Source organism: Indicator indicator, chromosome 5, assembly GCF_027791375.1.
Source record: "Indicator indicator isolate 239-I01 chromosome 5, UM_Iind_1.1, whole genome shotgun sequence".
Lineage (NCBI taxonomy): Eukaryota > Metazoa > Chordata > Aves > Piciformes > Indicatoridae > Indicator > Indicator indicator.
The window spans coordinates 19092680-19118918 of record NC_072014.1 but is presented as its reverse complement, the minus strand read 5'-3'; the positions used below and the strand labels follow the sequence as shown (position 1 = coordinate 19118918).

Below are 26239 nucleotides of genomic sequence, written 5' to 3'. Positions count from 1 at the left end.
TTACAAAATGGAAAGACCTCCTTGTAGTTTCAAGCACTTGTCTCTAACAGCTAATAAATCACACTCATGATTGTCCTGCACTACTATGTTAGCCTAAATTCAAGGAAATGCTGAGAACATTTGAAAATCCTTGATGACCAAGCAGAAAGAGGTATGAAGAGAAAACCCAAACAAAACATATTTGTTACAAGTTTAAGAGGTGACTGAAGTTTAGGGGAAATGCATTGTTTGGTTTGGAGATAAATGGCTATATATAGCTAGATATATATGTGACTCATTCGATCTCAACAATAGTTGAGAAAATTCATATGACTTTTCCTAATGTCAGTGATCTAGAGGAGGTTTAGGCCAGAAAAAGATACCCTATTGAAAGAAACAAAAAGAGGTTAACCAAATGACAAATCATTCTGCTATCAAAACAATGTCTGTTATTCACCCCCTGCCCCAAAAGTATCTCTAAAACGCCCACAAAAGAGCTTTTCATAAACAATTTTGTTTGTCTTGTGTTTTTGTCTCCTCAAAAGGCAATAGGCCTTGGTGATTAGCAGATTGAAAACCAAGAATTTAAGTAAACAAAACAGTACAGGAATAAATACAGTCAGTTCCTTCTCTACTAGCCTCTCAGACTTCCCACCACCTGGAAAACAGATCTTTTTTTACAACACTTCATCAGAAAGCATAGTGTTACAAATAACAAACCACAAGAAATTTAAGTTTGTTCTGGAAACCAAGGATTTTTTACCAGGAGTCATATCATGCTTTATGAAAACGTTTAACAGATCTAACTCAAGCAGTCTGGCCCATGGCCCTGGCCTTAGACCGAGACCCCTACACTCACCGTCATGGGGGACGTACCTAAACTGTCTGCTTGTGCCCTTAAACAGAGAACAAAGACCTTTGCAAAGCATTGATCGATGTTGCTGTGGGTGTGCATAAACACACACCCACGTGTGAATTCAGTGGATAAGGAGAGTTGCTTTTGCTTGGCAGAAAGAATGGTTTCTTTTGCCCATACAGCCTGTGAAAAAACGCTGCTTCACAGTAACATGTTTTTGATGACATTAATACAGCAGGAGAACCTGTGCATTAAGGCTTCCTAGCCATTACTTTTCATCTTAATGGTTGTGATACACTAAATTTACATTCCTAATACCCCTTTTATGTTCCTTTAACAAGAAAGCTAGGTTAAACATGATGAAGCTTAGAGTGGTATTTGAAAACGGATAAAAATCCCACTAAATTTTTTAATGACTACTCAAATCAGATTTTGTCCAGTTACTGTTCAGATAATGCAAACAGCTTCTAATCCCATCAATCTCTAGTATCAGATCTGTATGTTAAGCATGGGTATTGGAATGATTATTTTTAAACTCCACAAATGTATAGGTTTATACATTATATCTTTTGTGTAGGGTGACATTTTCTTCAACATCTGATTGTATCAAATCCAACGATAATTACCAAACATTGCTAAAAGCCTATCAATAAAACTGATGTTTCTCTTCAGAAATTCTGTCAAGTAAAAGTGTGGTAGATACATGACACCGATGGGTTATCAAACATGTTTTTGCATGCTGGAGAGACTAGACCCCAAAGCACAGTGCATGCAACAAGGTGATGTCTTATAACAGGTTGAATTGTGATGAACACTGTGACTTTCATTTTAATGTAACCAGGCAGATAGTTAAAAAAACAAAGAGGACTGGACTGTTGAACATTCATAATGTCACGTCTCACCTTAGAAATGGACCAACTGGTGTTTCTGGTTGCTTTTCAAATGTAGTACCAAATCAAATAGACTTGATAATCTAATTTGGGATTTCACAGGTGTGAACTGTTACAGCATGAGCCATGCAAGAAAAGGACTATTACAACATCACAACTCAGGAGCTAATAATAAATATGAAAGAAAAAGAAAAAAAATTACATTGTGCCTGCATGTTGTCACTGTCATCTGTGATGCTGTTATGTCTGTCACCTGTGATCTAAGGCCTGCAACACAGCTCACTCACTCCAGAGACAGATGGTGGTGCTTTAGAGAACTGGGAGAGCATGGCTTTGGCTTGTTCTTCTGAAGATTCCTCCTAAATTTAAAATCCATTTTATTTAATAAAAAGGAGATGGCACGCATGGATGTTATCAGCAGTGGTCACAATCAGACAAGGATACTGAGATCTGCAGTTGCTGCCAGCCTGCAATGTTTTTTTCCTAAAGCCTTCATAGCTTCAGGTTAGCCTGAGCCTCACTGGTGGCTACAAGAAGTATAAACAGTGCCACCAATTGCTCATATTTGCTGGGTTTTTCAGTCTCAGGGCTTGTTCCATACTGGTCCTCTTTGCATTCTATTGTGTTGACACTTCAGACTTACCAGCCATCTGATTTATCAGTGTAAGTCCTCTGTACCAGAGCTAAGTCAAGCCCAGACATTAATTTTACTAAACACATTTAATTCTAAACATCTGACTAAGAAGGCTTCAGATCCTAACAACATTACACTTATAACTTTTGCCAGCCTTCAGGGAACTAAGAGGAGGTAAAATGGATCAGGGATGTCACACTTACACATGGCTGCTAGCTGGACTATGCTGGAATTTAGCTTGCCTGTGCTCTCTGCACACTTGGGGAAACTGAATCTGGCTCATGTGATTCAAAGTATTTCTCAACCAGGCATTTCTTTTCCATGTCCCAGTGTTCAAAAAGCTGCAAAGTGCATATTCTTTGCAAAATGTTCTGAAATTATTGTTGCACTACTTTTTATTTCTGGAAGCTTGGTCTTAAAAAAAGCCAAAGGAGACACCTAGGATTCTTCTCACATCCTTCTACTGGTGACAAGAAAAGAATCAATCTGATCTGCCAAATCAGAAATCACAAATCCCAGGAGGTACCCAGACTCACCAACTCATAGCCACTACTAAAAAGACCATATGCTTTTAATCTATATACATTCAAGTTATTTCAGGCAGCATAATCTTTTTTCTTTACCACAGCTGTACCCTGGGGAGAAACTATGTCAAGTATGAACATCTACAGCTGTAATGAAGATATGGCAAAGCTTTTCTTCTTCCTTTTATGGAACAAGACGATTTCTGCGGGAGTAGATTCAAATTCTGAAGTTTCTGCTATGTCACATCTAGTGAGTCAGTTCTGTATGGTCATCCTAAGTGTTTAAACTGGAAGTGTTGACAAACATAACCTAGAGAAAAGCTTCTTATTTATTAAACACGTGGGGGGAAATGAAATAGAAAATAAAGTCACTTCCATGTAAGCTTTTAAAAAAATATTTCCCATCTGGAGGCAAAATGTTTATAAAAGCTCATTCAGCATTTAGCTGTAAAAACAAAAACAGAATCGTCTTCTCTGAGGACCAAGTAATAAGGAGGAACCAGTTATGATTCCTCTGCTGAAGAGAGATGGACAGTGAAAAAAGCCAGGAGTTAAGCCCCATTGTGGCTCAGCAGAAACAGCATTCACTTGAGATCAGCAAGGTTCATGCCCCTGCTCCAGCATGTTGGTCTCCTTCCTAGAACAATCCTGAAGGACGTGGAGGTTGAATGGGGTGGTTTAGATCCCATAAATCCTCTATCAAACCTTTTTCTTAGGTGTTAAAATTTTCTGTTGGGATTTCATGTTGCAAGAGAGTCCTACACAAACCAGTTGTGATTTTTTTTTTTTTATAGATGGGTCTTGCTCTCTATTTCTAAGATCTTTTAAAGGGGGTTTGATTTTACCCCAATGTGGAAAATTAACGTATTTTAATCTCAAAAATCTTTTGGGCAAGTAACCCATTTCCTGACCAGCTCTACAATCAATCAAAACACATCCTTTTTACAGCATGCTACAGATAAATAATTTATTACAGATGTCTCTTCCCTCCATGCAGGGTAGGCAATTGTGATCATTCCTACAGGAAGAGGGAGGAAGTTAATTCTTTCTATGCTAGCCTCCAGAGAAGTATTTAGACCCTCTCACAAGGAGCTTTGATGAATTAATAAACCTCCTCAGTATTTACCACAATTGTCCAGAAACTGAGCTCAATTGTGGCTCCTTAATTTTCCAGATAACATCTTTAGAGTTTGAGAAGGCTTGCCTAACCAGTGCCTATAGTCAAACTGTGAACAAGTATTCTTACTTTTATTAGCAAGATCAAGATTTTTCTGCAGTGTGAGCTGTACAAATGTTGGGATGAACCCTTACAGCCATCATTACTGCAAGTTTGAGTCATGATTGCCTCTTTGACATTTGCATTATTTTGATGATGCACCTCTGATTCATCCTTTAAAAAATGATTTGTTGGTGTCTGGCCAGTTAGGGATTAAAAAAAGATAAGCAAGTGTGGAAGCACTCTGTTAACACAGGTTGAATCCCAGGGAGCCAAAGGCAGAGTTAGTTTGGCAGAGTGGGTAGAAGAAGGCAGTGTTGACTTGTGTGGTAGCAAGGGCAGGGAAATCAGGGCAAAGTCACATTGAAGCTGTTGTCTCCCTTGTGGTAGCTCAGGCTTGCAGCCCCCTCTGATCTGAGATTTTGTTTGAAAGTTAAATCCTGCTCCCATGCAGCATAACTTATGTGAAACCCATTACTCTGAATCCACCGTCTGCTTGGAAAAACGTGCTCCATGTGCAACTGAGACATGGCCAGGGCACTGGGGACATGGATGGACCTGACTAGTCCTACCTGAGACCCCTACCACACCCTGCCCATCAGCCTAGGGCACCTTTTTAAAGCTCAGCTCAGGGCAGTCACCTTTTCGGATTAGCTGGACTCATGAATTGATATTCTTATCGCCGTGGAGGTGTCTGATACTCTGGGCTGAGAGCAGTGGCTGTAGAGGCCTGGCCCTGCCCTGCCAATGAAAGTTCAGGTAAAGCTAGGAAGATCAATGTCTGACTTCAAGTCCTGAGGTATTTCAGAGCATGGGGAAAGCTTCCACAACAGCTGCTGTGAATGACAGGGATATGCAAGAGCCTGGGGGCTGGTAACACCTCCAGTGAGCGAAACAGCAAATTTGGGATTTATCAAGCACATGAAGCACAATTGCTTTGATGCCTGCTCAGTGCAGGTGCAAGGATGACAGATGTGCTAAAATAAACTTGGCACCCCTGAAAATCTGACCCTGTTGAATAAAGGAAGCCAAGAAAGGAGGTGAGAAAGGGAGAAGAAAATGATTCATCTAATGACTTTAATACACAGTTTGAGATCCCATGTTTCCTTTCAGAAATGCTATTTTTGTGCCTCTTAAAACTTTATGAAAACTCTTTCTATCCTCATGTGAGTTGTTGGAAATGCATCAGCATTAATTGGTTTGTCAATTAAGTATGCAGTATCTTCCGTAAGTGCAAAGTGGTTAATGTTAACACTCTGTCTATTGCATTTTTATAGAAGTATGTTTCTAGAAATTAGACTTTATCTTCTTTACACAACTATTAGACTGCAATTTGTACCTGCCTGGTTATGAAAATAAGGAAATATTGTCAGCAACATGCAATTAATTTTAACATAGTGTGAAAATCTATTGTAAGATATACCTAAACTGACATAAGCCCAACTTAATTTCTTACTCCATCATGGATGCTACCTACAAGGCATACACGCCAACTTCCCAGGCAAGTGCACAGGAGCTGCAGTTGTCAAAGTCTGGCCTCAGTTTTGAGATCAAGTTCTCATGAATACCGCCTTAGTAAACTCACAGGAATGTCTGTATAACTGGAAAACTTGCAACTTGGCTCATGCTTGGGCAATTTTGGCACCATTCCTCAGACTGAAGAACAATGGATTGCATTAAAGGCTGATAGGCAAATGTTTGCATTAAAGATTTACCAAATGTCTTGAGATCCACTTGATCACACTAGTCCACATCCATCAATTTATGTTTGCTCTGTGTACCTTGCTAGACTGTTTAGTGTACAGAGAACCTCTGGCATGAAGTCATGCTAAAAGCACCCTCCTGCTGCTGCCTGGCAGTGGATGTGTTGGCAGAGAAGGACACTTAAGTCTTCCTTCATTGCAGAGATTCCCAGCATCCATAACAGCTTTTTAAAGGCACTGACAAGCAGCATAATGCAGAGCAGCCCCCAGGATATCTGAAGTTACATCAGAGGGGCAGCCTGGCTGTGGGCCAGGCAAGAAGAAGGCATTGCATTGCTGGTTTGTTTGCTGTCTCTCACTACTGTTTTTCTTAAACACCAGCCGTACCACACAAGCAGCATTCAGAGGTTTCACTCATCAGTGAAATTTCCGCATAGTTCTCTTTCAAAAAGAACCATTCCTAATTGAATCTATGACTGTCAGCACACTTCCTGTGCCTTGGAAAGGCCTGACTTGTTGGAGACTTGCTCCATGGAAATGGAGAACAGCAGTTTGGGCAGAGGTCCCCAGCTGTGTGCTGAGAAAGTGCTCTGATGAGGTCTGCTGATCAGCATGTATCCCCAGCCAGCTGCTTGGGATGAAGTTTCTACTGTGACACAGAACAACTCTGCAGCATCCTATATCACGTTAACAGTGCCCCGAAGAGGAATGTTTGTTATCAATATTTGGTATACAATACTATTTTATCTACATTAACTCGGACTTACCCTACAATGTGCTTCATGAACCTGAGAACTGCAGGTGACACCGAGCAGAACCTAGATTTGAAGGAACTCATCCAAATGTCTCCGCCTTCTGGTGATTTGTTTAAACTTGTGTCCTGTCACGTGCTTAGACTGTAATCTGAATGGCCAGCAATAGTGAATGTTTTTAAGCAAATAGCTTAAAAAAAAAACCCACAGGAGACAAAGTCTTTCGTTGCTATCTCCCAATTCTCTCGTGATAATATTCTTAGCAATTCTATCTGTGAGGGATTTATACTGCAGGTATAGGTATGCACTTGTGACAGTCATACATTTCACTGAATACTAATATGGAACAAAAGAACAATGCAAATTAAACATACATGCTAAAAGCTGTCTAAAGAATATTAAGGGAACAAATAGGAACTTTATTTAGTGTGGTTTTTTTTTTTTTTTGTCTAGGCAGCAGATTAATTCTATTCAAATTCCATTCTATTTAAAATGGTGCATATTGATATATAGCCTAGTCCTGTTTCGCCAGCAGATAGTTTGATCCTAGCAATTAATAACTCACTGGTAAAGGTAGCCAGTGTGAAGAGAGGTTTGGAGAACACTGTACTCCATCTTTTGGGCATGCCTGTGTAAAGTGAGACCCTTATTAAGGCTTCTGCTAGATCTACTCTGGTTGACTTTTGGAAATACAAATTTGAAGGGACACCCTAATTCTGCCTTTTGATTTCCCTTGAAATTCTATTTGAAAGCGCATCCTCCTCTCCACACTGAAATCAGATGGACAGCACCTTGCTGTCTGCTGTTACATGTTTAAAATCTGTGAGAGCTGGGGAGCTTTCCATAGTGTGAATCAAGAATTACCAGCAAAAAAAAAAAAAAAAGTTAATTATGTGGCCAGCTGAAGAAGTGATTTGCATGCAGGCCCTGCAGGAAGCAAGGCTCAAAAGTGTGATGCCTTTCCTCAAAAATCTGGGGAAGAAGACAGGGATATTGAATAAGAGTGAAGGTGGTGATGAAGTGAGTTTCATTGCTAACACCTATCACCACTGGAGAACTCCCTGCAGAATTCCCTATGAGATACTCTGCCAAAACAGTCCTTTCAATGGGAGCAGGGAGGAGGACTGGGAATGCAGAAACAAAAAACACCACCTTGATCTCCTGTCCCGTAGAGGTGAGCCTGAGCATCTGTGTTCTGCCACGTGTCGGAAGGATAAGCTGAGCTCTACTCAGTTTTCCTCCTGTTTTAGCTAGTTGTTTGGATTTGTCAATAAATTTTTGTTGATATTTTGCTAGATTACTTCTTGATTTCTGTACCCTGACTTAGTTTGCATCTTAGAGCCTATCTCCAGAGAAACCTTCCTCTTTAATTGGGTGCTAATGTGGATTTGGCCTAGCTCATACCTAGGTTGCACTCTTCCTTATTAAGGCAACTTTTGTACCATATTTTGTGTTTTTATCCTTCTCAGTACTGTTGGTGATGAGACGACTCAGATGCGACAAGCCATTTTAGACTGTTACAATCTTCTAATACAAAGCCACTCAACTTCTCAAGACTGCTCAAAGTTTCTGTAAGTTTTGTGCTGTTCAACTTGCAACTGTAACTAGAAATGTAGATTTCATCAGCAATTTAAATAATCAGTCCCCTTCCACATCACTGTTTTCAGTCCTCAGTCCATTGTTCCAATGTAATGATGTCTACTTTTTCTACTGCTCTACTAGAATGCTTCTGCTCCTATGTGAAGAACATTTTAGCAATTATGGTTAATGATTCAATAGTAGGTTTCACATACTTTGCAGACATTAATACATTTCTATATTTGTTCAATATCTTCCAGTATTTACAAGATTTAAGATCTTGTAAATATCATTGTGTTATCCGTCCTTCACAGTAGGATAAGGACAGTTGATAAAATCAGATATTCTACATTCCTACTAAAGTGTGCCTAAAGAAATGAGGATCAAGAAGTCCTGTAGAATGGTAGAACAAGTTTTTCCACATATCCTCTTATCACAGAATCACAGGGATTGGAAAGGATCTCTAGAGATCACTGAGTCCAATGCCCCTGCCAAAGCAAGGTCACCTAGGGTAGGTCACACAGGAATGCATCCAGAAGGATTTTGAAAGTTTCCAGAGAAGGAGACTCCACAACCTCCCTGGGCAGCCTGTTCCAGTGCTCTGTCACCCTCACTGTAAAGAAGTGTCTCCTCATGTTGAGGTGGAACCTCCTGTGTTCTAGCTTGTACCTCTTGTTCCTTGTCATGTCACTGGGCACCACTGAAAAGAGACTGGCAACCTTTGTCTTGACACCCACCCCTCACATATTTATAGATTTTGATAAGATTCCCTTTCTGCCTTCTCAAGACTAAACAGTCACAAGTCTCCCAGCCATTCTTCATAGGAGAAATCTCTGCCATCTAAATATTGGATACATAATTTAATTTTATGGCATTTTCCAAACTTCAGATAGTCTTTATATTACAGAATCAAGACTAAGAAAATAATGGTTGTTTAAAGGCAAGGTATACATCTCAAAATGCAGAGCTTGTCTTCTGGATTCTTAAAGTCCCCAAGATACTTCATGAAGCATTCTGGTACGAGGATGTTAAAAAGAAGATATTCAGTATGGTCAACAAAGAAAGAACCTGTAATTCTCAAAACAGTCTCCTGCTAGATTAAATATTTTTATGCTCAAGTCCTCTCCTCCTCCTCCATAAGTTGTGTTTTAAAGTTCAGAAAAATAATGGCCCAACTCATATATTATCCTGAAACAACCCAGGAGACCAATATATTCCTAAGTTGTATAGCTGGAACTAACATTTTTGTTCCTGATTATATCAGGGAAGAAATTTAACTCGCAGTAAGTGAGGCACTTTCAGGTAGTTACAGGTTGGCCTTTTTACTGCCTCAGGCTCTAAACCATATGTAGCCATTTCTGTTACTTTTGCAGAACAAATGAGATTAGTTCACATTTGTCAGAGCTCCACATGGAGTGTCAGAGGAACTGAAGATATCCTGAGTCACCTTTCTTGGGAAACCTTAGAGCTGATTACAGCATTCCAAATAATTCTTTCTACACTCAATTAAAACAAAACAAAACAACACAACAAAAAAACCCCAAACCCCAAATACCAACACGAAACCAATAAACCCACAAAAAGAACAAACAATTCACAAAAATCCCTGTTATCGTTATTTCACAAAAAGGAAATGTAAAATAGTCTGAACTGGCATCTTTCAGCTCCTCGAGATACTGCTTTTAAGTGTCATATGGAACATATTAAACTAACTTTCCATTAAAAGCAGTTATTCCCTGTGACTGGTGACTTTGAATCACAGTGTGGTTTTTTTCATGTTGCTATAGTGATCCAGTGCAGCCTTGCCCCTGAACTCCTGTCTTTTAATACCACAGCTTATGTTGAAAAGCACGCAACACCAAGAAAGAGCTGCAATAATGTCTGCAATTATTCTTTGTAGATACTTAATTTTGCTACTAGAACAAAGAAGCGTCTGCAGAACTTCAGAAGCCAGCCATGTGTATACTGATGAAGGATCGGGCATCTGCTGAATTCAGTAAGGAGTGCCGCAGCTCCCACGCCTAGGCTTCCTACATGTCATCGAGGTAGGGCCGTGGCTGACATGGACCCCAAGAACCCATTGCAGTGACAGGACTCTCATCACTGCTCTCCATCAGAATATTGACTGGTGTTTCTTCCTACCATTTGCCAGGCTGCAGTTTCGTTTTCACTCCCTTTGTCATTATATTTTCAAGTTAAGCGAATTACAGCATCCTGGCTGAAAGTGTGGTTTACCTCTCAGTAACACTGGCACGAGATGCCAACTCAGGGGAGCTGTTCCTCAGGCCGCATGCCTGAAGAGACCGAGAGCGACTGCCCAGCACCGGCTTATTCTCACCAGCCTTCAGCGGCTTCACCCGAGCAGCCAGAGCGCGCTGCCCGACGGGTAACATCCCGCTCCCCTGTACGGGCAGCACGCACCAGCTCAGTAGCGGGCGACCGCGGGACCCCGCCCGCCTGGCGGGGGCGGGGCGGGCCCCGGATGCAGTTGCTGCCCCGGCGGAGCGGCGTCCAGTTCCTGTGCGTGTCCTCGGCCTGTCGCCGCTCGTTGTCTGCGGCATGTCGCTGGTGGCGGAGGCCTTCGTGACTCAGCTGGCCGGTGAGGGCGGGCGGGTGACGGCGCAGGGAGCTGCGGGCGGCCGGGCGGGGCGCCGCGGGCCGGGCCGCGCCGCGTCCCGGTCCCGCCTCGTGTCAGGAGCTACGCTGCAGGCCACGGCCTGTGGGTGGCGGCGAAGCAGGAGCCGCCCCGCCGGGCCACGAGTCAAACACTCGCGGTCTCCATGCCCTGGGTGACCCCTCAGGACGGGGTTGGGGCGCCGCGGGAACGAGCCGGGGATGCCAGCCTCGGGGAGGGCGGCGTGGAAGGGTGACGGCGGCCGCGGGGTGAGCGGTGTGCGCAGAGCTCGGCCCTGGCGCGTTTTCTCCCGTCTCGTCCGCCTGGCGCACTGAGGCGAGGGCAGGTCACCCTGCGCAGCTGCCGCGGGGCGTAGCCGTGCAGGTTTGCTGGGTCCTCTCTTTTATGGCGTCCCTAATCTCCAGCAAGGCTACGACGCATGTTTACTTTGGTTTAGTAACTGACTTCAAAATGGCTTCAGTGACCCACAAAACCCCATCGTATTTGTAATTTCAGCAGCTGGAGTTGAATCCTCCACTGTGGGAGAGCTCAATGAGATGCCGTCCTCTCTCTTCTCCCTAGGGATGTATGCCATATTTCTTGTGAAGCTGAAAAATGTAACAGTGCCTTTGTCGCTTGTTAGTGTTACTGTGGTCTGCTGCAGCTAGGCCAGGTAGAGTGGATGTGAGCGTTGTCCTAAACCAGAAATGTTTATTGCTCTAGAGTTACTTAGGAAAATATTACTAACCTACTCTGAAGGGGGTAAAAAAAAATCCCAAAATGATAATCCTAGCTTGTACCTCAGGTTGAAGTTCAAAATATATTTAATGTGTTGCACACTGAAACTCAGTGCATTGGCCAGTGTCTCCTTACTTGTTATTCGCTTTTCCTGATTTCTTGCTTCTGCATAAGCTCACAAGCAAAAAGACTGCAGGTGAACCACATTTTAGTTGCTACTGACTTGTTGAGGAGGAAGGTGGTGTAAAAGACAGGGAGTCTTCAGAGTTGTCTTCTGCCACTCAATAGAGGCCCTGGTGTAAGAGTCTGAGCAGGATTCTGTACTATGAGTACCCAATTTACAGAGCAGATTTGCCTCTAACTGGTAGGTAAAGTGAAAGTGATGGATCTTGCATCTGGGTGTGTGCAGGTGTGCATTGAACAGGCTTGAAAGTTGCACTGGGCTTTTGGGTTGGCATTCATTAGTTCATAGATGTTAGCACAAGTCATGCTTAGCATTCTAAGGGCCAGAGCCCTGGTTCCTCAGGATATAGAGAATATGGTCATGGTCAGCATTGCTTCCTGTCATTTGCTAGCCTTTATTTTCTCTTTTGTATATTTATAGTATGAAACACAGTGATAATGACATATGCGAGTAGGTGCTGATTCTGCTGCTTTCCTTTCTCTGTGACCTTTGTGAATATTTTAGAGTGCCAGTTTACTGATACTTACTTCTTTTTCTTGGGATTACAAATACAGGCTCTAAACTATACCGCATATAGGCAACTCCTTGCATTCTTATTGAAAGTGCTCTTGATTCTTGCAAGAAATTCTCACTTGTTAGCAAATTGTAGTAGAATATGTCCGAATACAGATCTGAATTAAGTATGGTATAAGGAAAATGTGTGTTTGAAAAACTGGAAACAAGAAGATGTGACTTTCCCTTTTTACTGAAGAGGAGAAAGTTCCTGAGGAGATACTTGCCTCCCCCTCAGGGTAGTTACACACTGCTTATACTAGTCTCAGACTCTTGTATTAACCGGTGTACTATTAAGATGGTGCTTTGATGGTATCAGAGCTGCTCAAGCACTTCTGGACTCTCTTACAATTTAATAGGCTTAAGCCAGTAGCACCTTATCTTTTACTTTTCAGTCACAGGTTAAGTGATGCTCATTTTCCTTTTATAAGCAGAGCAATATGTAGGCATTGAATAGAAGAGTACTAGCAATACTTGTTTTTGAAGAGCAGAAATGGTTGGTGCTTATTTTATTGATCTTGTACTTCTGCTGGATAGGTAGCTACTTACTGTGACTTAAGGAACAGTGCAAATCTTTGCTGCAGACCTGTCCATTGAATCATTCTCTAGAACAGAATTATGTTTTGCTTTCCCAAATGCAGTGTCAAAAAGCAGTTACTTTTCCATGAAAAGAGAAAATACCTCTTTCAGTGGGTCATATCTTTCCGAGCTTGTCTGAAGCTAAATAATTACAAAATCACTCAATTTGTTCATATGGAAGAAGCTTCTCCCTACTATGAGGATCTTAGAGCAATTGTGGAGTCTCCATCCTTGGAGATGTTTAGTATCAAACTGGAGATGGCCCTAGGCAACCTGATGCAGCTGACTGTGTATCTCCAGAAGTGCCTTCCAACCTCAGCTGTTCTATGACTATTAGTTGCCAGCTTGCACTGGTGCAGTAATTCAGGAGCCTCTCTGTGCAATGTGCATTCACCTCAACATGCTGAGGATAGCCTGCTGCTGTAGTTCATTCATGATTAGATACAGAATGATGACTAAATCATTTATGTGGAGTAAAACACTTGCTTTAGGGCCATTCAGTTGTTTTCTTATTCAGAAATACAGAGGGGTTGATATAGTGTCTAAGAGATTAAATCCCAAATATTTCCATAGCTTCATGAATCGCAAGCATTTTATATCATGTTTGAAGTCATCTATTTCTCAACTGTAGAAAATATTAATTGGACAATATGCTAGAAAATTTGTTTAGAGTAGCTAGCTCAGCATCAATCACATATTAATGGGATAGGAAATGAGTGTTTATACTGCAAGAAGAATTAGAGTGCCGGATTTCAAGTGGTCCAGAACATTAATCTTTCTAACTCTAGTAGTTTTGAGAGGCTGACTGCTCAAATCATCTATAAAAAATTATTGAAAAGATGTTTAATTGATCACTAAATTACTCAAAATGCTTTACTTATTTTTTCTTTCCCTAAACATTAATTTTAGATAAGTAATTGAGAGAGAAAGTAATATTTTTGTTTATCCTCTGATCTCTGGAAAATTACTTCTGTTTATTGCTGTTGAGTTATGCCTAAGAGTCTGAAGACTAGTTTTACTAGTAAGGGAAATGAATGAATGGAGTTTGAAAACCAGATGCCCTTCTGCCTGTATATATTTTGCATTCTTTGTGAGGCTACCTCCAATGTGACATGCCAGAGCAAAAATAAATCTCTGACATGCATGTTTTATGTATTGAGACAAGCTGCTATTCATCTGAGAGCAAATACACAGGGAATAAAACCTGACCACCTAAATTGTTCCTGCACATAAAGACTTAAAATTGAAACTGAGTACGCATTTTGTGCATCAGAATGTGCATAGGTAAATGGTAACATTTCCTGCATGTGTAAGGTGAAAAATGTGGTTATTCTTGCTTAGTAATAGATGTCCACAGCACAGATTGTTTAAGCCTGTTGCAGAGATGCTTGTAGTCAGAAAGAGGTGGCTTGAAAATATCAAATTTGTCATGCTGTATGATTTTATCTTAGAGTGATCTTTTTCTTTTTGGTAATCCAACTAAAATGAATCATTTTAACTCATGTTTAGTTTCAATGAGTCTCTTACACTACTCTTGCTAACTTGTGCTCAGACACATAGGTTTTATGACTTGATTTGAACCAATACTTTGATGGGATTGCCTATCTAATATTTTTTTCTGGTCAAAGAAAACACAATATTCACAATTGTTATAGTACCTTACACTTTATAATTTTGAGATATTGTTATTTCTTGTTTTTAAGAAGCAATATGATTACAGTTTATAGTAGAGTGTACTTCTGTAGTTGGTTCTGACTTCATTAAGATTAAGCAGTCTTTCTTTAATCAGCGTTTTATTGTTACATGTTTTCCGCTTAAGTAGTATCTTTTTTCTCATGCTGGAAATGACGTTGCTCTAGAAATAATGGTAACAAAATCAGTAAACAAAGAAACACGTATTTTGATGTTGTCCAGTTTGATTTGCAGCTGAGCTTCCATCAGTTGTAAACGGTTCAGATCTGAATGTTGTTTAGGAGCCTGGGTTCCTTGTGTTCAGGTCACAAGAGGTCATAGAAGAGCAGCTTCGGAGGGGTACCAGGTTTTTCTTCTCTTTCTCCTTGGGCACTCTGTTCTCTGACTGCTCAGATGCTAACCTGGACTCCTCTTGTAGGTTTGGACCCTATGAGCTACTTCCTTTTCAAAACAAAAACTAACAAAAGAGCTTGGCTGTTGCCCTTCTTTGGTCTAGTCGAACAGGTGTCACATGTTGCTGTGCTGCTGGGCATTTTTGTCTGTCTCTTCTGAAAGTGCAGGTGCCTGCAAGCCATGGGGAGGACAGAGAGAAAGTCCACACCAGGTTCTGAAACTACTATTTTAAAATTCTGGTCTTCAGTTAAGATGACATAGATGTCACCTGAACATGGATATTTTAATACAAACTGGAAGAAGTTACATGTAGTAGTAAAACCTATACAATGTGTAGGAAGAATTAGAAATATTAGAGGAAAAAACTTACAATGGTGCTGCAATGAATACAGGAAAAATTGTTACCACTCTAATTTTTTGGGAAAAAGCCCAACCCAAAAACTGGAATGTGCATGCTGAATTGGAAGGTGAAAATACTGAGAGATGGGAGTTTTAACAGCTCTGCCTTCTAGCTGTTGTATAATGAAATTGAAGCTAATGTAATGCTTGCATGCCTGGCAAGAACTTTCAAAGTCCAACTGCATGTCTTGGGGTTTTTTTAAGCATTTGAATGCCATATTGGAAATCGTCTGGATGCATTGGAGTTTGTTCACTGAAAGCCTTGGAAAAGAAATGAGGAAGACTGTGAGGATATGATTAAGAGAACAGGATAAATGTTTTCAGATGTCGAAGCAGGGAGTCTGCAGTGTTTCCCAGAGGTGAGGAAGCACACAGGAGATGCTGTTGGGGTTACCATTATCTGCTTTGGGCTGACTTAAAGGACTGTGAGCCCTAAAGCAGCATCTGCCCACTTGCTAGCAAGTGGCAGTGCTTGGCTGGCTGACTGCACCAGTGCTAGCTGCTTGCAGAGCTCTCCTGCCTATATATCTCAGCTCTTATTGCCCCTTTGGAAGACTCTGGCGCAGAGTCTGTATTGCCATTGCTTTGTATCTCCTGGTGCTGCTGTGCTCAGGGCTGTGGACAAGAGAGGAAAGAGAATAAAGGAGAGTCTTAATGAAAAAACAGAGGAGCCAGGGTTGGGTGAGCAGAAATTGCATCTGTGGGGAGCAGCTTTTGGAGCAAGTACTGAATACTGAGGTCCTGTCTGGTGGGACAGGTGTGTAGGATCTCTGTTGTGGATCAGAGGTAGGGGTGCTGTGGATGAGAAAACAGAGTTCCATGGTGCTCTTTGCCAAATTGGTGTTCAGACTGCCAGACATCAAGGGAGGGAGTTTGGGCTATCACAGGGGAGAGAGGATCTAAATCTAATTGAGCTTTAAAAGAACGGATTTAAAGTATACAAGTGTAGATAACATGGCTAAGAAATTTCTTAGTCCAGCAAGGCACTTAAAGCATGCGTAAGTATCATACCTTCACTGTTCCACTCTTCACAGCTCGTAAGTTTGAAGTTTCACCTCTTGAGTCAAAGCCAAAGAGGGACAAAGGACTTAAGTAGCACAATGGGAAGGAATTGATTTGGAGTTCTATACAAAGCTATAATTAAGAATTACAGAGCTTCTTTGAGATGGTGAATATATGCTGAGTATCAGGAATAAGTAAAATAGCTCTAGCTTGTCAAGATTTTATAAATAAATCTATTGAGATAATTTAGCTGGCACACTCTGATTTTTCTGAAGAAATCCAGATGTTGATTTAGGAACAACTTTTATTTACGGATTTGAATTTGTTGAGATTTTTGGCCTCCTTTCATGCTGGCAGGCATGATTCTGCAACTGGGGAGATGCTGAGCAATCTCCCTCCTGCGGGCAGCCCCAGCAGTGAGAGTGCTGAACACCCTGGAGGACTAAACAGCAGATGTGTATGCTTTGCAATGTCAACTCAAAGACAGTAGCAGAATTAGACTAGGGCTTAAAACCATGCAATTAACAGCTTTCTTGGAGTATGAAGCAGCAGATTGTGTCATGCTAAATGACTGCTGCAGTGATGTCACACGCTGACTTTCTTAGTGCTGTAGCCACAGGAAGCTCAAGTTTGAGAATTGCTGCTGAGATTGAGTCTTTACATCGACAGTCTGCTTGATCAATAATTACTGAACAGTCATGATTTAGCTGAATTGTAATATCTCTACAAAGGTGGCCTGGGAAGGATTTAAGCAAATGATGTAATTATTTGATACAAGATTTAATGCCTACTGTTTAACTTGTGTGAAAGTTGGCTTTCATTTGGCAAGGCACTATGATCCTTTGTCAGCAGAGCCAGGGAGCTGCTGATGCTTTCATTTTTATCTTGGCCCTTGTTAGTTTACAGAATCAGGCCAATTACATGAAATGGATCTGTACTCAGTGTGGGTGGGTTAATCTGTTGGGTCTTAAAGTAGCTAATTCACAACTTTCTGATACTTCCATTATTGATGCTAATGTGCAAGATGTATATTTTTAACTGCTTTGGTTCCAACTGCAGCTTCACTGTATTCATCAAAATACACCCTTCCACTTATTTTGTATAACAAGAATATAGAAACATATTATTTCATGGCATTTTCGTTTTAAACAATGCATTGCTGCTTGAAAATACAACCAGTTTGTATTATGGAAGGAGAACGAAGTGATCATTTTCTTCTGTTTGAGGCAGTTTAGCATCAAGTGACCAATAATCCTCTTTCCTTGTGGAGTCTGTGGGATAGCTTTCCCTGTGGTTTTCTTTGGGTTGGCTACATTTAGAACATAGTGAGCAGCAAGTCCCCCCATAGCATAGTTTTGGAAAACCAAGAAGAGTAACTTTTCTTGCTGATGGTTACGTTTGGTGCATAATATTTGGCGACTTGTAATTAATGCTGGATGTGGATGTTGCTCGGATGTGAGACTGAATTTCTTTTTAGTGTTTACTCTTGTGAGAAAACGGTGTGGAGGTATCTCATTATAATTTAATCAAATTTGTATCTAAGGAGAGGCTGAAAGAAACTGTGGAAATAATGTGTAAGTTAATCTCTCCAGCTGTAATACTGCAATACAGTGATTCAAATTAATGCCTTTTTTTTTTTTTTTTAACTGGGGGATATCTTGACTCTTGGCTGTTTTAACAGGTCTTTAATGCCATGTGAACCAAACTAGTAAATAAAAATGCTTTAGCTTTCCTACTTTTTATGCAAGTTTAATATCAAAGTGTTTAAGAAGAATAGAAAGGAAACTGATCCATGCAAATTTGGTGACTTGAGAAAGGCAATAGCCTTTATTTCTATATGAACTGTAAACTTCTTAATTAACATTTCAGGAAATTGCACTGTTTGAGAAGGTCACATGTTTACTGGCCAGATCTTAGCCTCACCTACATAGCAGCACACAGTCAATTGCATGGAAGAGATTGTTAGTCAACTGAGTAATTCCATCTACAGAAGCAGAAAGAAAATATCAAAAGATAAATTGGTGGCATGCCAAGACTTCAGTACATTTTAGTTTATAGATGACTGAGGCAGAAATTGTCTTGATTTACTTCTCACTGTATAGTTTCAGTACTTGAGAAATAATCGATAGGATCGTAACTTTGGTGTTAATTCTTTAGCTGTGATTCTGATTAGGCTAGTTTTACAACAGAAAATTATTCCTTGTTTGCATTGCCTTTCAAAAATGTTCTTGCCTCCCCAAAATGATAGCCTTCTGTGAAGTTATGACCAAGTGGGTAGATGAGGGAAGAGCAGTGGATGTCATATATCTTGACTTTGGTAAAGCTTTTGATACTGTCTCCCATAACATCCTCATAGAAAAGCTCAGGAGATGTGGCATAGGTGGCTGGTCACTGAGGTGGATTGATTGATGCTCCACAGCAGAGTTCAGAGGGTCATCATCAGTGGCACAGAGTCAACTTGGAGGTCTGTGGCAAGTGGTGTCCCTCAGGGATCGGTACTGGGTCCAGTTTTGTTCAATATCTTTATCAACGACCTAGATGAGAGGATTGAGAGTACCCTCAGCAAGTTCACTGATACGAAACTGGGAGGGTTGGCTCACACCCCATCAGGCTGTGCAGCCATCCAACGTGACCTGGACAGGCTGGAGAGCTGGGAGCAGGCAAACCTCATGAAGCTTAATAAGGACAAGTGCAAGTTCCTACATCTGGGGAGAAATAACAACAGGCACCAGTACAGGTTAGGGGCTGCCCTGCTGGAAAGCAGCTCCACAGAGAAAGACCTTGGAGTGCTGGTGGACAGCAAGTTCTCCATGGAACAACAATGTGCTCTTGTGGCCAAGAGAGCCAATGGGATCCTGGGATGCATCAAGAAAGGTGTGTCCAGCAGGTCGAGGGAAGTTCTTCTACCTCTCTACTCTGCCCTGCTGAGACCACACCTGGAATACTGCATCCAGTTTTTGGCTCCCCAGTTCAAGAGAACTGACAGAGAATTGCTGGAGAGAATCCAACGGAGAGCCATGAGGATGATTAGGGGACTTGAGCATCTCACCTATGAAGAGAGACTGAGATCCCTGGGGCTGTTTAGTCTGGAGAAGAGAAGATTGAGAGGGGATCTGATCAGTGTGCATGAATATCTGAGGGGTGGGTGTCAAGTGGAAGGGGCCAGGCTCTTTTCAGTGGTTCACAGTGATAAGACAAGGAACAATGGGTTCAAACTTGAACATAGAAGATTTCTCCTCAACATGAGAAGAAACTTCTTTACAGTGAGGGTGACAGAGCACTGGAACAGGCTGCCCAGGGAGGTTGTGGAGTCTCCTTCTCTGGAGACTTTCAAAACTCACCTGGGTGCATTCCTGTGTGGACAACCCTAAGTGATCCTGCTCTGGCAAGGGAGTTGGACCTGATGATCTCTTGAGGTCCCTTGCAACCTCTGATACACTGTGATACTGTGAAATGTTATGGTATTGCTAAGAGCAGGGTACAGCCCAATTTCAAATTGAGTGTTCTCCTTAAAAATCCCCCCACTTAACCTGTTGATAACTTCATTTCCCATGCAGGGGAGAACATCTTTATGCCTGATTCAGAGGTCTCTGACATTTGTCTGTGGTATTCAAGAATGCTGCACTGACAAGAAGTGTGCTAAACGAGTGAGAAACTAGCAGGGGCAAACCACACCACACCACGTACGCTACTGCTCGAAACTGGCTATTCATACTAGACTGCTGAAATCGCTAAATTGTTGATTAGCATATTCCACAATTTAACATGCAAAGTATTTCATGCCTTCTCATTTTCACAAAGTCTTATTTTTTTAAATAACAGGAGTAAAGGCATAACTGTAAACCACTTATTTCATTACACCTCTTTCATCATTGAGAAGCTGCTTGGGGAAGGTGGGTGAAGATGTGTCTTTCCCCCATCCATCCAGGCTGCACCAACACAGGATGAATAATTTCCCCGTAATTTGGGGTGTAGGAGCTGAAACTGAGTTTTGGACATTCAAAGATACTGAACAACTTGGACAAAGAATTGGTGGGTTGAGGTGCTGTAGAACATCCTGGGAATGTGGTGCTTCCTCTTGCACAGACTTCACTGGGGGAATGTTATTGCAACCTCTCATTCTTTGAATTAAAATCCATCTCTCCTATACTCTGTGCAAGTATAGTATGTCCTGTTTGGAGGGTGGTAGTTGGATCTGAGATGTGCGGAGGCCTCAGGTGTGATGCTGATCCCCTGCTGATAGTGGGGTGCAGTGCTCTTAAGTATCTCTTACAACATATGTGCATTCTTCTCCTTTGCTGTCCCAAAAGTATTTGGGTGGATAAAGTCTTATTATTGAAATAGTCTGAAACATCTGGAAACATTGAAATCAAAATGCCATTTGACTCTGTGTCTGGCCTTAATGTTGCTCAAGTGAAACATTTACCACGAAATCTGAAAAATGCACCTAGTGCAATACATTTTTAGTGGGAAAGGATTTGACATGACTGTCAGGACTCATTCTGTGCTTTAGAATTTTTTTGTAAGAGCAGAAATGATGTATTTCCTAAGGTATTCTTTGACATGACAAGCGAGGGGTCTAGGAATCTGTTTTAATAGATAGTTACAACCCTGAGTAATTAAAACTCCCCTGGGAACACGCAGCACACCAGTTCACAGAATTTCCTTCTGAAAGTCTAATTTGACACCTCAGAACCATATTAACACCTTAAAAACCTGCATTTTCTATGCTAAACTGTTAATAACTAAGATACTTTGACTAACAAACATGTTGAGCTTAGTGAAATTTTCATGCGTTTTTAGTCATCCACAAACCCAAAGATTTTATGTAGATTGGTCTGTTTGCTGTTTGACTTCAGTTGTGAAGCTGCCTAATTCTCAGCTCCTAGGATAATAAGGCTTCTGCATCTACCTAATTCTCAGCTCCTAGGATAATAAGGCTTACGCAGTCATGCTTTCTGTGTCCATCTCCCATTAATCCTCACTTTCCAATAATCTTGGAACTCAAGCTCATTGCAGATGAATTTACAGGGAAGACTGATCAGGCAGATGCTTCTTTACTCCAACTAGTATTAAAATGGGAAGAGAAGAAGTAGAGAGTATGAGGTTTACTTGTCCTGAACAAACAACAGACAATCCACATGAAAGACCAAATTATCTGAATTTGTAAAGCATGGGAAAAGCTCCGGTAGGGTGGGAAAACAATGTTCTCTAAAGACTGCAAGCCTGAGAGACCAGACCCATTGAAAACCACACAAGAGTAATTCCTCTGATTATGGAGGCAGAAGGAAGAACCAAATAGTTCCTTATTCTTAAGATATGTAGAGAAGCTATTCCTGTAAGGCATACTTCCAGGCAGTTATTTCATCCTGTGACCAGCTAATGATAAAAATGTCTGTTGCGTAGGATCTAACACAGGAATGTCATTCTGTGTTGAAAGCTTCTGAAACTGAATTGACATCACATTTGTTAATTTTTCTCTTTGTACACTCAGTGCCACAGTAGCCCTGGTTAGCAGGGAAACGAATGTCTACATACCAGAAGATTAGAGTTGCCAAAGGATAAACTGGATTTGACTTCATTAGCGCACAAATGATAAGTTTGTGAGGAGTTATTATAGCATTAATCAACTTGATGGATTGGAAATATGACAGAACTGAAGCAGTGTGTAATATTAGTGCCTATTATTCCACAAATTATGTCTTCACCTGCATTCATAAGGCAAGAGTCATTGCTGTACATTAGAGATGTAACACACTTTCTCCTCTCGTGGGGGCATGTGATATCCCTTCAGTGATTCCTCCTCTTGCTTACCCCAGTGGGGGTCTAGTCTCCCTTAGCTGCATGTTTTCACCTGACAGCTTACTGAAGGTGGCTTGGGAGCTGGTACTTGAATTTAGCTCACACCTTACAAACTTGGACCTTTTATGTAGCAGGGTGTACTTAAACTTCTTGCTCTGTCAGAAAAATTATTTCATGCTTGAAACATTTTAGAAGAAAGAGAGTAGAAAGTGGAAAATATGGGACAGATAGTGACTGGGTATTTAATTCTTTAATTTCCAAAGGATTGCACAGGTTTTGTGTATGCACCTCTGATATTGTTGAACGTGATCTGCAGTATGCAATTCTGAATGCATGCTGCAGAATGTTTCTTTTCTAGTGTATAATACATGGATCTTAGTGGGAAGTTGGTTGTTTTAAAATGGTGACTGTAGACTGATATCAAAAGCAATTATCTTTTATCTGGTCTGTTTAAAAAGTACTGAAGGTTCAAGGCTCATGAGCATATGTCCACCTTGTCCAAACATGGTTGGGATTGTCACCTCCCTCTAGAAACTGCCAGGTGCCAAGTGCAAGGGGTAATACTCAATTTTCTTGCAAGTGTTGAAATTTAGAGTTTAAGGTGCCCTAATAATGAAGGCTGAGAGTTTCATGTGGCTGTTTGTCCTCGTTTCATGGCATGGATATGTGTGTGCTAAGAAGCTGTTACACAGATACGTGCAGAAATTACATATATATCTATATCTCCATGGCTGTGTATACCTTAGTGCCAAGATTAGGCTGGAATTAATATTTGAATTTCTTGAAGTATACTTGGATTTTTGGTTGGAAAATGAAAACTTCACTTAATTTTTGTGGGACTGAAATATTGTAAAAATAGGCGATTTCTAGTTTGGGTTGGAATTCAACAATTAGACACAAATACGACATTGCAGTCTGAAGATGGTCAGGTAAAAATTTTTAGTAGAAGCACACCCATACAATTTGAAGTTCTCTGTACCATTTTGGGCATGTAAAAAGAATGTTTTCATTGGTTGACTGGAATATTTGCAAGAGCAATGTACTTTCATGGCATGGTTACTTCTGTAAGTACCTCACAGTCCAACATTGAGTTTGCTAAATTTCCTCATGCCATTTGCTCTTGCAAGACTTCAGTGGACCTGAAGCAATGTGTGTTATATAAATTATTTTAAACAGTTAAGGCTGTAGTACTGTAGTATCTTAGTCTCTTTTCATTTAAAGAAGTAAATGTACCTCAACCTCACGAATTTTTACTCCAGGGCAAAACTTTAATGGAGGGGTGTAAAACCAAATAATTGCTACAATAAAATGTAAAACATTTTTTCATGACACTTAAATGTGATTAGTTGCTTTCTCATGCCCATACTAGCATTGCTTTGGTCTTTGGTAGGCTCTGTTCCTTAATATTAGAGGCAGTGATCTCTTGAAAACTCTGTACACTGTTAGAAGCTTTATGATTCTGTGTGACTTCCATAACAGTTAATCCAAGTATCCAAGAAGAATAGTCAGAAAATTATGCATTTTTTTCCTTTGAGTTTTAAGGATAAAGATGCAAAGAACGACCTTACTGAAGCCAGTGGCATATGTCTGTTTGAACCACACATAGTTATTTAAAAGCATGTTTTTAATCAGACATAGTAAGGAATGCAATGGAGACAAAAAAATGTGATGACCTGCTTATCTTTATGCTACCATGAGCAGTAAATCAGTACTGATTATTATTTTTGCCTTCCCATAAATTCAAGTGGTGTATGATTAATTTAATGCAACAGTTCTCAAATGGAACATGTGATTGTCTTTTATTTCCTTGCTTTTTATTTTGTTTTTAAAACAAATGTTCAGCTGTTTTGAACAACTGGTGATGCAGATTTTTTTTAATGCATATTGACATTCCCATTTTAGGGTTGGCCAATACATCATTTAAAGCAATAGACAATCCCAGTCATCCTGGTGGGTGGGTTTCTGGCGTGTCTGAGCACCTGGCTTTGTGGGTATCATACAGGATCAGTGAGGACAAGGCCATTGTGTTACATAGCTTGAATTTTAGCTTTTCTTGCAACATTAAGTTTTGGGGCTTCATTTTCTGCTCTGTGTTGTCCCTCTGTAAACAGGATAGTACAGGAGAAGAGAGTGGTGGTGAAACATTTTTAGGGCAGGTTAAATCTTGCATCAGCATTTTTGCAGTTTGAGTTCCTATTCTAGATAATATTTGTATTCAGTTAGCATCTGCAAGCACATTGTTTTTTGGCTTGCTTAACTAATTCCTCTTCTTTCCACAGCTGCAGAGCCTTGGCCTGAAAATGCTGCCTTGTATCAGCAACTGAAGGGTGCGTACACTGTTTTTTGCAATTAATAATTATTTTTAGAAGACATGTTAAAAATGCACTAAAATAATTAACTGCAAGGGAGCATAGAAGTTGTCAAGAGTCCTTTTTGTGTTTGTCTGGTCAGAGGTTTTAGCTACACTTGCATCTGCCAATATAAACCAGCTATTCATGGCCTATAAGGTCCTTGGTTTATTATTGACTCATTATATTGGCTGCTGTAGGCAGTGTAAAATTATGTGGTTGCAGGCACAGTTGGCAGATTTACTGCACCAATAGCTGAGGCAGCAGATTTTTGAAGTCTTGTGGTAAAGTGGGTTCTCAGTAAAAAGGAACTGTTAAAATGTATAGGCTAGGATGGTTCAGGCTCCCTTTAGCAGCTCTTCATATATCATCAGATCACATTATGGCCCCCATTTGGGGCTCAGCAGCCTGCTACAGTTGTCAGAAGACTGCAAAGTAATGAAGACTAATAGGTAGCAGCCCTAGTCTTCTAAGCATGGAATTTTTATTGCAGTGAACTTGTCATCTTTCTTTTGTGTGACAGACCTAGACACAGTGTGCAATATTAACTGCAAGCCACTTTTATAGGTTTCTCAATGCTTTTACTTTTTAGCTAGAGGAGTTATGAAGATGTGGTTTTATTTAACTTTGATTAGAAGAAGAGTAATTGGTGTAAAACTCAAGCATTTGGTTTTAAGTTGTGAGTGTTTTTTATTGCATGTTGGTAGTAATTATGATAAATGCAATTACATTTGGTGAAAAAAATGGTATTCCCTTTTTTAAAAAAATTTCTTTCTTTCCTTTTTTTTTTTAATATTTGTATCACAGGTTTTCTAGTCCAGCTGTATAAAAATTATGTATGGATCCCTTTGTTTTATGCATAAGAAATGCAACCCAGAATGGCTTACAGTTACAGGTCAGTAGCTAAATGGGCACTGTTTTTTGTAATTGTGTTTTTTGTTTTATTCTTTCAACAGAGGAACAAATTTTGCTTTCTGATAATGCATCTTCCCTTGCTGTTCAGGTAAAATGTCATCTTTTACAAACTAAACATGTTGAGTTGATTTAATTTTTTTTTTAATCTAGCTAAGTGTTTACTTAAATAACTAATTTAAGAATTATTTCTGTCAAAATCAATGACTTATTTCCTGCATCTGGTGTGTTTTACATTTTTGTTGAAATGCCAGAGCCTAAAGGACAGGAGGATTTTCAGAGTTCTGTATCAAGTGCCACTGCTTGTGCTCATATTTATATTGGTCTATGTTGGTACAGTATCTGCTTGTCTTTCTGCTCTGGGAACTGTGCATGGTTCCCATCTTTTGTCACTTGGTATGCTTCTTTGTATCCTAGTATCTTGCATGATGCTTGCTGGTTATTAAATTCTCAACACTAACACTGCCCCAAACTTGAGGTGTATTTGCTTGGTGCTGTGGGCATCAAATCTCTATATATCTGGTAGGCTTTCTTAACTTTGTCATGTATACAGAGCTGACGTCCAGTGTGCTCTTTAGAAACCATCCATATAATTGACAGACTTGCATCTCTAATTGACTTAAAAGCAATGTGTGACTTTAAAGTCTGTCAGTGCTCTGAACCCATTAGGCTTGGTAATCCTGAATCTGAAGGGAATGGTTTTCCCATTAGCAGAGAAGGCTTTGCTATCAGGAGTGGTGGTGAGTGGGATGTCTGTGTGGTTCCTGTTCTTCAGAACAACTTTGCTGCCTCTTTGCATAGTATGGAGTTGGTCTGTTCCCTGGCTTCTTGCTTTTGGTATGTGGTCTAGCTCTGAGCAGCTAGGACAGCAGTCTTCGAGAGCTATCCAAAG

General features: G+C 40.6%; 1 protein-coding gene across 1 annotated transcript in view; it reads left to right on the top strand.

Moving 5' to 3' along the window:
- The first annotated feature begins 10688 nt into the window (after positions 1–10688).
- MTX2 (metaxin 2) overlaps positions 10689–26239 on the top strand; it is a 34424-nt gene continuing 18873 nt past the window's right edge. Inside the window, exons 1-3 of the mRNA XM_054381114.1 lie at positions 10689–10731; positions 24367–24416; positions 25394–25438. Coding sequence (XP_054237089.1) covers positions 10692–10731; positions 24367–24416; positions 25394–25438 — 135 coding nt within the window. The 5' untranslated portion in view covers positions 10689–10691. The remainder of the gene's footprint in view (positions 10732–24366; positions 24417–25393; positions 25439–26239) is intronic.